The sequence below is a fragment of the Phalaenopsis equestris genome, unplaced genomic scaffold (genome assembly GCF_001263595.1).
Source record: "Phalaenopsis equestris unplaced genomic scaffold, ASM126359v1 Scaffold000206, whole genome shotgun sequence".
NCBI lineage: Eukaryota > Viridiplantae > Streptophyta > Magnoliopsida > Asparagales > Orchidaceae > Phalaenopsis > Phalaenopsis equestris.
Genome location: NW_018164648.1, coordinates 251,080 through 264,220, shown reverse-complemented (window position 1 = coordinate 264,220; position 13,141 = coordinate 251,080). Strand labels below are relative to the sequence as shown.

Below are 13,141 nucleotides of genomic sequence, written 5' to 3'. Positions count from 1 at the left end.
AATCATGATTCTATGGTGTAAAATTTATTTTCGATATTTATACCACTTAAATCATTCATATTACATAAAAAATATTGTCAGTGTAATTTTAAAAATAAAATACATATTTTTATTTATAGATAAGATGACATGTATGTAAAAATTGAAGTTTATGTGTTTTGTAATATAAATACAAAACTCTAGTGGTAATTTATGTAAAGCTTGCTTTCTTTAATATTAATTCAAAAATCATAAAATGTGATTAGAATTTGAAGAATCCTTTCGCAAGAATTGTTTGGAGTGAAATTGCCAACGGTCCAAGTCCAGGGAGAAAAATTTTCCATAAGAAATATTCTACGCGTGTCTTGGAACTCGCAATATTACCTAATTTGAACTGCGCAACCCTCTGCAGATCGCCTCAACTCTCTGCACTGCTCGCAGTTCTCAGGGCATAGCCGATCGTTCCGGCGATCACTTCGGCCGGTCGGCGGTTGGAAATTTGGAAACTCTAAACCATTTGACGCCTACTGAAGCATTAAAAATCCCCTTTTCTTGGAGGATGACCGGGTACTGATTCGTCGCAGCAGACTAGAATGTTGTTTATGTTATCCTAGAATGTCTGTCTGCTTAAAGGATAGATGGGAAACATTGGCCCTCCATTTAATCTCGAATCTGACCAATTTATCTCCAGAAAGTTTGATTTGAAAAAGATTCAGAGTATTTTTCATTGGGTTAATGATTAATTCCTTATCTTTTTCTTAAAAGTTTGTTCTTTTGTATGGTTAGGGTGTTTCAAAGCTTTTCCTGTTAATTATTACCGAACCCCTGATTTGGGTTAAACTGAAGTGCAGTTTTACTGAAACATTTTTTTTATTGAGCGTAATTTTGCAGAGGAAGATGGATTGATTTTTGGGGATCAGTGTGGGATAAATGAGCAGTAGGTGGTAAGGAGATTAGGAAGATCAGTTTTTGATGGACTTTTATTGGATTTCATTGTCTGCATCTGCTGCCTCTTTGGATCTACACAATGGTTTGCTTTTATAAGTGACATTTCTTGGCTTGAAGGCAAGGGTGAGAGTTTTTCTGGTTAGTCTGGCAAATATTTATGGAAACGTTGTTGGCTTAGTTCTTCATCTCATGTTGTTTGATACGAAATTGAGGTTTAGGGGATTTTTTTAGCATATCTAAGTTTGGAGAATGAGCTACTAGACATGTAACTGGAAATATAAAATTCATTGATTGAACATAACAAGAGTAACAAATCTTGCAGAGTGCCAATAGATGTCTATGAGGAGAATTTTTGGAGAAAAAAAGGCTTGATATGGCTTCCCGGTTCATCTGATACATGATTTTGTTAAACTGATGTTCGATATATCTAAAATTTATGCATAGAGAGAGCACTGAGTACTATTTCATGTCATGAATCTCCTTTGGTATATCAATGCTTTATCAAATCAATTGATCAGTTGCTTGGCATTCACACTTTAGTTATTCATTTTGATGCTCTTTCTGTTGAATATATTTAAAACTTTCAATATTATTTAATTCGATCATTTTTATTATTATATGCTAGAATTAGTTAATACCAATGCATTGCTTTTACATATTCGATTTTTACTCCAGGCTGAGCTGCACACGTTTCTCAACCAAATTTCTTTGTTTTGCAAAGTTAATGGAGTGCAACTTGTTGTGTTATGCTGTTTTCAATCTTGAATATCTTTTTTCTCATTTCATTATCTAATAATAATATAATATCCTTATTTATTATTTTTATTTATTACTCAATAAAATTCTCATCTTCTAAATCATTGATTCATCTTTGCATTTATAGGAAATTAGTAATGAATGTATTTATTGCCATGATGCTTATGTAAAGCGCAATTGTTTCTTAGTCATCTGATTTGAGCACCATGATGATAATGATATAACGTGACACATGATTATGACATTATAGAGATTTAATGCAAATGCAACTTTATAATATTAGCATTTAGTCACATTATCATTCAGTCTTCGCAAATCTATGTAAATCAAGTTAAATGCAAATGCAATTCAAATCTTGCCACAAGGAGACAGGACACGATGATATCTGGGGGGTTTCTTCCTACCCAACTTTTATAAACATCCGAGCACCCCGTCACTTATGATTCCACTACCGGTCACTTAGCTCACAAGCGGTGCTTAAGGAAGAGTAAGAACATCCTACACTTGATTTTTGATAAACTTGCCCTTCTAAGCCACTTAATTTTAGGACCATGTCTTTCCAAAATCTTTCAAGGCTGTGGTGGTGATTTTGACTATCACTAAAAATTGTGGAAATACAATACTTTGTACCCAGTCACCTATGATTCCGCTACCAGTCACTTAGCTCACAAGGCACTCAAGGAAGGGTTAGAACATCTTACACTTGATTTTGTGATAAGGTCACCCTTCTAAGCCAATAAATTTTCAGAATATGCCTTTCCAAAATCTTTCAAGGCTTTGATGTGATTTAGATTATGAATAGCAATTGGAAACAATGCGATAATTTGGACAATGATTTTAAAATAGTACAAAGAAATACATAAATACAAATTAAAAGGTTAATACAAAAATGTTACATGAAGTGTACTTAATGAGCTTTGATGAAGGTTGAACATTTGAATCTTTTTCACAGAGATTTTTCTTGAGATCCCTTTTCTTATCTCCTTTTTTAATTTGAGTGAAATGCTTCATATTTTAATGTTATATGAGTGCAGTATATATAAGAGAGTAAATTAAATATCAGAGAGCATAAGAGAACTTAAACACACCTCTAAAATTGGAAAAATACATAACAATAACAATTAGAAAAAGTTAGAGGTTAGTTATTAACAATTAGGGGCTACTTGTTAACCGGCATGGAAAGATTCCTTACTCTCGGCCACTTAATGGTCAACCACTAATTTAGCCAAGATTTGCTAACTTTGGGGATGATCAGCTTTATAGATATCATAACTTGATTAGTTAAAAATTTAAAATTTATGATATTATGTATGAAATTGTATGTCAACTTTTCAATGAATCTAATAAAATAATAGTTATGGGTAAATTCCCTTATTAATGAAAATGCTATTTATATTAACTAATTAAAATAATAATAAATAATTACATATAAAAGAAAAAGAAAGAAATTAAATGAAATTGGTAGGTAACTCAGGATCATAAAAATTTTCTAAATATTTGAGTGATTAAGATTATAAAATATGCAAATTTAGCCTATGATCAATAATTAGATTGCTAACACATAAATATTTAATTGATAATAAATAATATAATTAAGAAATTATGTCGAATAAAATATAAAAAAACTATGGAATAATTTTCTGATATTGAAAAAGTACTCTGGATATTTATAAGCAAAATCTGATTTAATTTAGTTTATATTCATTATCCTTATGACAGTTAGGACAAATCATGCATTCAATCTTCTAGAATCTTCATTTAAGCTCTTGAAATATTTTGATAGTACCTGAGTGATAAAGTGAAACATTATTATAATATTTGTTATTATCAAATTACCAATGAGTCGATCTTAACAGATTATATAAACTAAGGCTTGTGTGATCAACATATTTATATTAACAGTTGATCTATTTTATTGAATGAACTATCATCGTGAATCCCTCTAGCCCTTAAAGGGGTAGGTGCATGATTCCCATCTCTCTCTCTCTCTCCTTGCTCCCTTCTTTTTCTTTCTTTCCGACGTTTAAAATTATTTAAGTGAAACCATGCTGTTTTGGACAGACATTAATATTTTCACTATTTGCCTTAATTCAATATGGTTATTGAGAAGCCTTAATTCAATACATGAGCTGGAAGGACAACGTCAAGATTTGTTCCAAATAAGTTTTGGAATGGTATTATGTTGCTCCATATTATAGTAGATTTGAAGACTATTACGGTCATCATCATTTCAATATTTTTTCCCCTCATTTTCTTTATGGATACATTTTATTAAAAAAATTACAAACCTATGTGAAGCCTCATATGTTAATTGCTTAACCAATGTAGCAGTTGATGCTGCTAAATCTATGATTTGAGTTCCTCTTTTGTCGATTGACATGTTTCATGGAGCTCTTTCTTCTCAGGGTTTGATCCAAGATAAACAAGTATTTTTCTCCATACATTTTATCTGAGAAAGCACATCAAGGATCATTCAATCAAATTGACTTGGCCTTGGTTTGATTCTTAGATGCTTACAATAATATATTGCATTATTTAATGTGTACATGTATAACTAAACATGAAATAAGTTTTGGATATGTCATTTGGTTTCTAGTTACACATGCTGTGCCTCATAGCATGTCTGTGTTTTGGCGTCATTACAAGCCATTAGAACATCTTCATAACACCCAATTTAAGTTTTAGAAAATAAGGTTTACAATGGAAAATTCTGCGAAAATGCCACTGCTGGAGACTATTGCATGATCAACATCATTATACATCATTTTTTGATACAGCCCGACATATTTCAATTGTAACACTGAAAGAAGTGAAGAAAGGATATGATATTGAGAGAAGACGCGTGAAAGTGCAATTTACCTAGTTTTAAGTTTTGTAAAATTTTCAGCTGTGATGGTGCTATCATTGTTTGATTCCACACAATTTATGTGGCTAATTTTATTTGGCGTATATTTTTGGAGTCAAGTCTTGGTGCAATGGTACTTGGGGACTTTTTGGGATCACTTTTATTTTTATTATTTATTCATTTTTTTTGTTTTGTTTTGAAATAAAATATGTTTTGTATGTTAAAACATGTTTAGTTACTTTTAAAAACACTTAAACCAACTTTTACATATTGGAGTGTTCTTAAAAGAAAACAAATATGTTTTTAAAAAATTAAAAGAAAAACATATAAAAAATACACTTAACAAATATATTATAAATAAATGCGAAAACAAAAATAATCCCAAATGGTCCCTTGGAAATATGGGATGGTAACTCCATTTTTGTATGTCCATTGCTTAGACATTGAATCAAAGTGCACTCAAAGGATGGTTTGGGTGAATGTGACTATTGTTGCCTCTGCAACAATTAAATTTTATAAATGCATTTTTTACTTCTACGTAGGTCCCCACTTTATGTCTATCATATTCTCTCCTCTTTCTGAAATCCAATATTACACTGAAGTTTTGCCTAGTCTCAGCAAAAAAACTTTGCTACTAGTTATGTTTATTGTAGGAATTCATTTTTGTGACTTTTCATCGTTAACATTTACTAAGTTTATATTACATACAGAGCATCATGGCTAGTCGATAGCAAAAGGATTGCCAAAAAGATTAAAAATGCATCAGAGAGAACAGACCCTGGTAGCACCAAATGGATAAGTAACCCCACCAGAGCTTGTCCAAGGTGCAATTGTGTTATTGATAATAGCGATGTAAGATTTCTTTAGTTTGAAGTTTTGCCGTAGTGAAATGCTGAATAGCTTTCTTTTCCTTCAATTTTACTTGCCCACAGTAAAACAAAGTTCATCCTGGAATTTTATGCTTTGTTATGAAGTTCTTTTCCTTTACTTTTTAACAAGTAAACATACAAATTGTTTCTTAGAAATATTTCATATGCCTTGATTATTAAATTAATCATTAATTTTCTCGATGAGTTTTTATTTTATTTTATTTTATTATTGTGTTAGCTCTATAGCCAATAAACTTATTCAAGTCTTTAGTTGTTATATTTCTTTTGTTGATTGGACTTCTAGAATCTTACTCAACTTGCTATACTGTCAAGTATTCTTGCATATATGCATGCCGAGCTATTACTGTGAATATTTATATATTATTTCATTTTTCTGATTGATAGGTCCTGTTAATGTTACTGACTCAGTGTTGAGTTATGTTGGCTTCAAAGCATTTTTCCTTTGAATCCCTTGAGGTCTTGCATCTTTGTAGCTCCGTGAAGGCCTTTACTGAATGATGTAAACTATCAATTTTGTTATTTATTTTGTGAATATATTTGGAAAGCCATAGTGATCGTCAAAATTGATTTTGAAGTGAAGAATCTAAAAACCACAGGAGTTCAGTGTGTTAAATATGTCTACCGTTATTGCGTTGGAATTGCATGGATAGTTTGACATTATGTGATCGAAGATTCTAACACCCTTTGTCAGCCAGTCTTTACATTTTTTGAACCATTGGATCTCCTTGGTGAATTATGGATTTTAGATCTCCTGTTTTGTTAAAATTTCATATGGCTAAACTGCTTTTTTTCTGTGAAAATTTTGTTCTTTGACTAATATTAATATCAGGTTATCCATGAATGGCCTGGCTTGCCACATGGCGTCAAGTTTGATCCATCAGACCAAGAGCTGCTGCAACATTTGATGGCTAAAGTCAGGAAAGATGGTGTAGATCCTCATCCTTTCATCAATGAGTTCATACCAACAGTTGAAGAGGAAGATGGAATATGTTATACTCACCCTCAGAAATTACCAGGTGACTGATTATCTGAGATATCTTTGGGGCATTTACATACGTAGCGCACAATTCTTATGTATTTACATATCTCACACCTAAACTTTGGTATTTATGCACATAGCGTTCATATCCTTAATATCACATCACAAATAGCACCATTACCACTTTTTTAAAGTGAAATGCACCTTTTCATGCAAAGGTTTAAAGCACCGAAGTGCTATATATGTAAACATGAATGGTTAGGCGTGAGATTTGTAAATACGTAAGAATTGTGTGCTACGTATGTAATTTCCCTTGATTTTTATCCTGTTGTTTTTTTAACTTGAATGTCCTTTCCTTCAGGAGTTAAGCAGGATGGAAGTGTTTCTCACTTCTTTCATAGAACATTCAAGGCTTACAACACTGGAACTCGTAAGCGTCGTAAGATAAACACTAATGATCATGGGGATGTCCGTTGGCACAAAACGGGTAAGACGAAGCCTGTGCTTTTAGATGGGGAACATCTAGGATGTAAAAAAATAATGGTTCTGTATGTTAGCGCCACAAAGGGAGGTAAAGCTGAAAAGACTAATTGGGTGATGCACCAATATCACCTTGGCATTGGTGAAGATGAAAAGAATGGTGAATTTGTTGTCTCTAAAATATTTTATCAGCAACAGTTCAAACCTTGTGAAAGGAGCACAGTAGATCCAATAATAAAAACCGCAAACGAAGTTGCTGCAGAAACGGAAATCATGGCTTCTACTGGATCTTTAACTCATGAATACCATGATGAATGTCAAGATATGATTCAAAGCTCTGAAGAAACCTCTGATCAGGTATATATTATCCAAGTAAAGGTATCATCAAAGCTTATGTTTCTTTGAGATATATTTACCTCTCCAGCCATTTTATTTCCGATAACTCCAGTTGAATTGAGCCACACAACTAACCTTCTCAATCATAGCCTGCTAGACGTGCTTTATCTGGAAATACTATAATTTAATCATGGTCGTGAATGTAGATGGGAGATGGTAGCCTAATAAAGTTTCCAGTTTATTGTACTCAGGTGATGAGAAGATCCATGGTTCACTTAAAAAAAACAGGAATAGGGAAGTAAAAAATGCTATCACAAAGACAAGGGAAACTTATTTTTAATCTTTTTTCGGAACTTGGATGAGGTTTGAGTCATAAGCCATATATTAACCTGATATAATCAGCACAATAAGTTACATATTCTGGCTCGTTATTGCAATTTATTTATAATTAGGGAATTAATATAACTCTGCAAGTCATCTTCTTGGTTGGAAACATCAGAATATTATCGAAGAAGAAAACAAGATATCTTTGGTTTGCTCCTATACTTGTAATCTTTGCTAGTGCACATTTAACTTTAATACTTTCATTTTATCCCATCAACCCGTCCAACCATAAACCAACATCCGCATGCCTAATTTTAATTGAATGAAGACATCAATGTATAGAGAAGACAAAAAGTAACACAGCAGTATTGGATCAAGGTTGAAGCTATACTTGGAAGTTAAAATTTGTTGTGAGAAGAGGCACCGAACCCAACAAAACTAAACCAGCTGCTTTTGGGGTTGGTACCTTCCTCTTGTGAATAGTTGTGCTGTAAACGGATTTGCTTGAACTGATAATTAGTTCTGGATTTTCGTATAATCCAAACTGAAACCAAGATAGATGCATAAAGTACTGTGGAGACTATAGTTAGTGGGCGAACTTGAATGCTTTCTTGGTTGAAAAATTGATATGCTACATTCTTCACCTGTTCTTGACGGCAGAATTTTATTTCTGGCTAACATGCATCAGTTGCCAAAAACCTTTTCTGCTTCCTCTTCTTGTAGCTTTCTGCTACTTCTTGAACCCCAAGTCCAAGCGGCTACTGCACTTCCTTCCAGTGAATTGGCATGCTCTCGCTGTTTTCCTTTTCTTTGTATCTACCTTTTTTCCTCTCTATTTTCACCTTCTTTCAATTGTTTTATGGTGAAAAAATGAAGAAAAAGGTGACATAAGTACTACAGCATTTTGGTGTCTATGTGGGTTCAAGTTTTTCGTTTCATTTAGATTGTATATTTCAATAATAAAGGAAAAATTTTCCAAACTAGCTCTGAATGTTCCTACCCCCTCCTCCTCGCTTAGTTGTCCCCAACTCCTGCTCCCTTGCACCTTTATGCATATACAGGTGTGACTGCGAACATATTCTAGCTTGCTCTTGTTCTCTTTTTAATTACCTAGTTGATGCTGGTGGATATCCAACACACTTATGTGGACTATCCATCTTCAATATTTTAATGAGTAGGGTGCAATTTTTAATGTTTCTCTTTTATTTGGTCAACTATTTGCTATTAGTAGCAAAACTTTTAAGAGACACGGACTTCAAAAGACGGGGTAATTTTTGAAGCATTGGTTATCTTTTTTCCAATCTTGTTTTTGGGGAAAGTGGATCTACCTTTTTTTATTCTTGCCCTTCTCCATCATGGCTAGGTTTTTCATTCGGTGGCCATGACCATCATACAGACTTGGCTAAAATTCAGAACAAGCAAATTTCATTTGCACTTTGTGAATAAAGCCTATAGATGCACTTCATCAACATATGTACATCCCTAACTTACATTTCCGGAAGTGATTGCAAGCAGTCCAAACTCTGTCATATGTTCTTGCACTGATTGTTCTTATCATTGCCTTGTACTGCTTCATTTTTTCCACCAATCCGCCACTGAACTATGGGATAAAATTCATGTTTATTTGATCGCTTAGACTGTCTCTAGATTATCTCTTAATGATTTCATTCCTTTCATGTGATCATTCAACCACTCTAAGATATGTTGGGTAAGCTTCATTTGAGGAAAAGCCACTTTGTTATGAGTGTTATACTTATGTAGGATGAAATAAATTTCTAGTCTGTCAATGTATTTGTCTAATGCTTCCGCATCAAATGTCCTATCATAACTGGGGAATTTTAACTTCGCTTTCACCTTAAATGGTCTAGTTTTTCCTCTTACTTTCGTTTGTGACCACTAAATCCTAGTCATCTTCATGACCATTTTGTTTATTATATGGCCATTGGAGGTGATGGGAGAATGCGGCTTGGGTCGCTAGCAATCAGTGTAGAAGTTAAAGATTGCATCTTTATCCACTTATCCTAGTCATTATTTACCGTCAACTTAGTCACTTATTCTAGATTTTAAGATTCATTCGAGTCATTTTATTTTCAAGTTCTTCTCTTGGGATCCATTTGGGACAGTTTTTTGTTTGTTTTGTTTTTCATACTACCACCTCAAGTTTGTTTGAGGAACTGTTTTCTTGTTGCTTTTTAAAATTTCTGTGACGGGAAGCTATTTTTTCTGGCCTGACCAATTAGGCTGTGATGGTTGTAGGAAAACTATTGTTTGATTTTTAGAAAAAAAAAATTATATTTCTCATCACTGTTTTCTAAGAAGTTACTTCTTACACCACAATTTTACAATCACTTTTATGAGAGGTTGCAGCCACCTCAAATAAGCCCTTATTTAGTTCTTCACTTTCTATGTCTACTATCTAAGATAAGATAGAAGTGGTTCTCCGTTATTGGGTAACAATACTCAAATTTAATCCAATGCTAATCTCTTAACATTCCAATGTGTGTCCGTTGCGAGAGGTTAGAACTCATAGGAAAAGATAGAAGTTCCCTAATGGTCTAACGATCAAATTAAAGACGCCTCACTATTATCATCTCTCACCCTATCTTCTTTCTCTCTCATTTTTGGTTCATCTCTCTCTCTCTCTCTCTCTCCCTATTTCTCTCTCTCTTTATGTATGTATGTGTTTGGTCCTGTACATATTGGGGCAGTTACATACATACTACTCAATTCTTATGTATTTACGTATCTAACACTTAAAACTCTAATTTTTTTTTACTTTTATAACCACCCAAATCTTTTATATCACATAAAAAATACCAATATTTAACTTCTAAAATAGTGAAGAACACCTTTTATGCATAGGGAAAGGGGCCTATATGTAAAAATTGAAGTTTTGGTGTTATATATGTAAATACATGAGAATTGAGTGTTATGTATATGCATCTTTCATTTATATATATATATATATATATAGATTTGCTTTCTACTACTAATGAAAAGTGATAGTTAGAACTGCCTAGGATCAATATTCATAAAGTTTTAACTAGTAGGGCATCAAATATGGAAGAAAAATGAACATCTGGTTTCTCACTTGATGCACAATCATAACTAACTGTCAATCTTATTAAAACAAACCGAAACTTGTGTCTATATACATTTATGCACATTCAGGTTGTTTAGTGCACTCATGCTATTGTAATTTTCTTAAAAAAATTTTCTGCTTTCATTCAGAATCATTCCTTCGACAACTAATCGTTGTCAACTATTGTCTATCAAGTGATGATAATCGATATTTCTCTTTTTATGGCGTGCTGAAATCACAGCTAAAAGTAGATCGCGACCCTATGAATGAGACCAACAATGCTAACCCGGCAGCAGAAAAACTCGATAATCAATTTTTTGCCAAGGATCACGAAACCAGAGAGCTTGACAATGAAGGTCCTGCTCAAGATAGCCAATCAGCAGAAGATCCCAAATGGTGGGAAGGTGAATCACAATTCCTTTTGGATTCACAGCAGCTTGCTGAAGGCATTGCCATATGTGATGAGTTTTTACAGAGCCAGTCATCTTATGCCGAGGATGAAGCTGTTAAACCTCGTAAATCCTGCTTGTCAGATTATGCTTCTATTGGTGTTGAGTATTTTAGAAGAGACCTGAAGGAATGTCAGAAGCTCAGCCGAGAAGGCAATCATTCATCATATAATGAAGTCGACTCAACTCCTGAGATGAGACTCAGCCAACTTGTATGATTCAGCATCAACCCTTTAAAAAAAAATTACATATCCAGCACCTAAACATCAATTTTTACATACACGCCCGTTACCTATGCATGAAAAGATTTATTTCACTTTTTTCAAGTTAAAATGATGATATTTTTGATGTGATATGAAAAATTTTAGTTGATATAAATGTAAAAAAAATAAATTTTAGGTGTTAGATATGTAGTAGATACATAAGAATTGGTTGATACGTACATAAATGTCCCTTTTTTATTGTTACTGAAATACATGTGATGACTCCTTGACTTGCTAACTCGCTCTTTTCAGGAATTTGGATCTCAAGATAGCTTTCTGGGGTGAACAAAAAGCAAACTTGCTCACTACTTAGAGTTCAAAAATCCTTTTTTGTCACAAATATATTACCAGCCATGTTTTGTTTGTGCAGCTCTCATTTTTGGTAGGAAAAATCCCTGCTTTTATATGAAATTACTACCTGTAACAGTCATTGGGACCAACTTGTGAGAACACTGCATATTATGCTGTTAAAATTGTGTCATTTTGAGCATAGTTTTAAGACCATGATACAATGCTGTTGATATGTACCGCTGGGAGATTTCATGTGCATAAATATATAGATTTGATTTGGCTAAACAGCTCACTTTGTTCGAATCTACTTATTTTAGTGTTTTTATGCTTGGCTTGTTTTACCACTTGTGGTATGAAGTTGAGTTTTAGAAGTTTTTGAGTATGTTGTTTATTAAGAGTATATTTTACCTTTTAGCCATTTGTTGATTCATTTCAGAGTCAATTTAATAATGTGAAATTTACATACATATCACACATTGCGTTTAAAAGTTTGATATTTACATTTATAATGTTTTGTTATTGAAAACCTAAAAACGTTGGTGATATTGATATATTTGATGTGATTTTAGAAATTTGAGTGGTATGTATGTGAATATGAAAGTTTAGGTGATAGATATGTAAATATTATAATAATTGTGTGGTATGCATGTAATGTAAATGCCTCAATAATATACTATGAAATCCATTGCTATTAAATCTAAGATGTTTGGTATAATGTAATTTAAATCCGTTTAAATTCATATTTTCTGTTGGTCATTTTATCGAAAAATTATTCTGTCAGGACTCCTGACGTAGAGAACCATTCAGAGTCCAATAAAATCATGTCACGTGATGATGACAGAAAAAAAAAAAAATGTCAGGTAACACATCGGAATATTCCTCCCGTGTTATTCAATATTCCTCCCGTGTTATTCAGGTGTTATTGTATTCTGATAATATTCTCGGTATTATAATAACACAATAACACATCAATAACACTTAAATAACACACAGTAACACCTGAATAGCACGGGATGAATATTCTCTTATGTTACCGGGCAGATTTTATTTTTTCTTGTCACCGCCACGTGGCGTGATTACATTGGATTTCGAATGGTTCTCTGAGTTGGAGTCATGACAGAATAATTTTCCCATTTTATCACGGTTTAGTTTTTTGTACACTAAATTTGTTAAATCCACCTAAAAATCGGATTTAATAAATGCTGAATTTATGTAAGAAAATTAATATATGATGAGTAATTTGGATTTAACAAACTGTCAGATTTATTTTACGTTTTTTGGGGTTTGGATGGATTTACGTTAAAATAACTCATAAATTCTATTAATTTTAAGCTACCAAACATCGCCTTAAGGATGATGTTGCGCTTTACCACCTATAGGACAATTTAGGGGTATTTACATACATACCACATAATTCTATGTATTAAAATATCCATCACTCAAAATTCAATTTTTACATACATACCATCCAATTTCTATGTTTCCAGCATACGGCTTGGTGGTCTATTGGTAAAAATTG

The 13,141-nt window shown here is 32.9% G+C and overlaps 1 protein-coding gene across 1 annotated transcript; it reads left to right on the top strand.

Moving 5' to 3' along the window:
• The first annotated feature begins 285 nt into the window (after positions 1-285).
• Positions 286-11,901, top strand: LOC110023048 (SUPPRESSOR OF GAMMA RESPONSE 1-like). The gene is made up of 6 exons (XM_020722262.1): positions 286-546; positions 5,239-5,380; positions 6,248-6,434; positions 6,759-7,234; positions 10,861-11,280; positions 11,584-11,901. The coding sequence occupies exons 1-6, from the start codon at positions 539-541 to the stop codon at positions 11,614-11,616; spliced, it is 1,266 nt and encodes a 421-aa protein (XP_020577921.1). The 5' UTR covers positions 286-538; the 3' UTR covers positions 11,617-11,901.
• Positions 11,902-13,141: the final 1,240 nt, after the last annotated feature.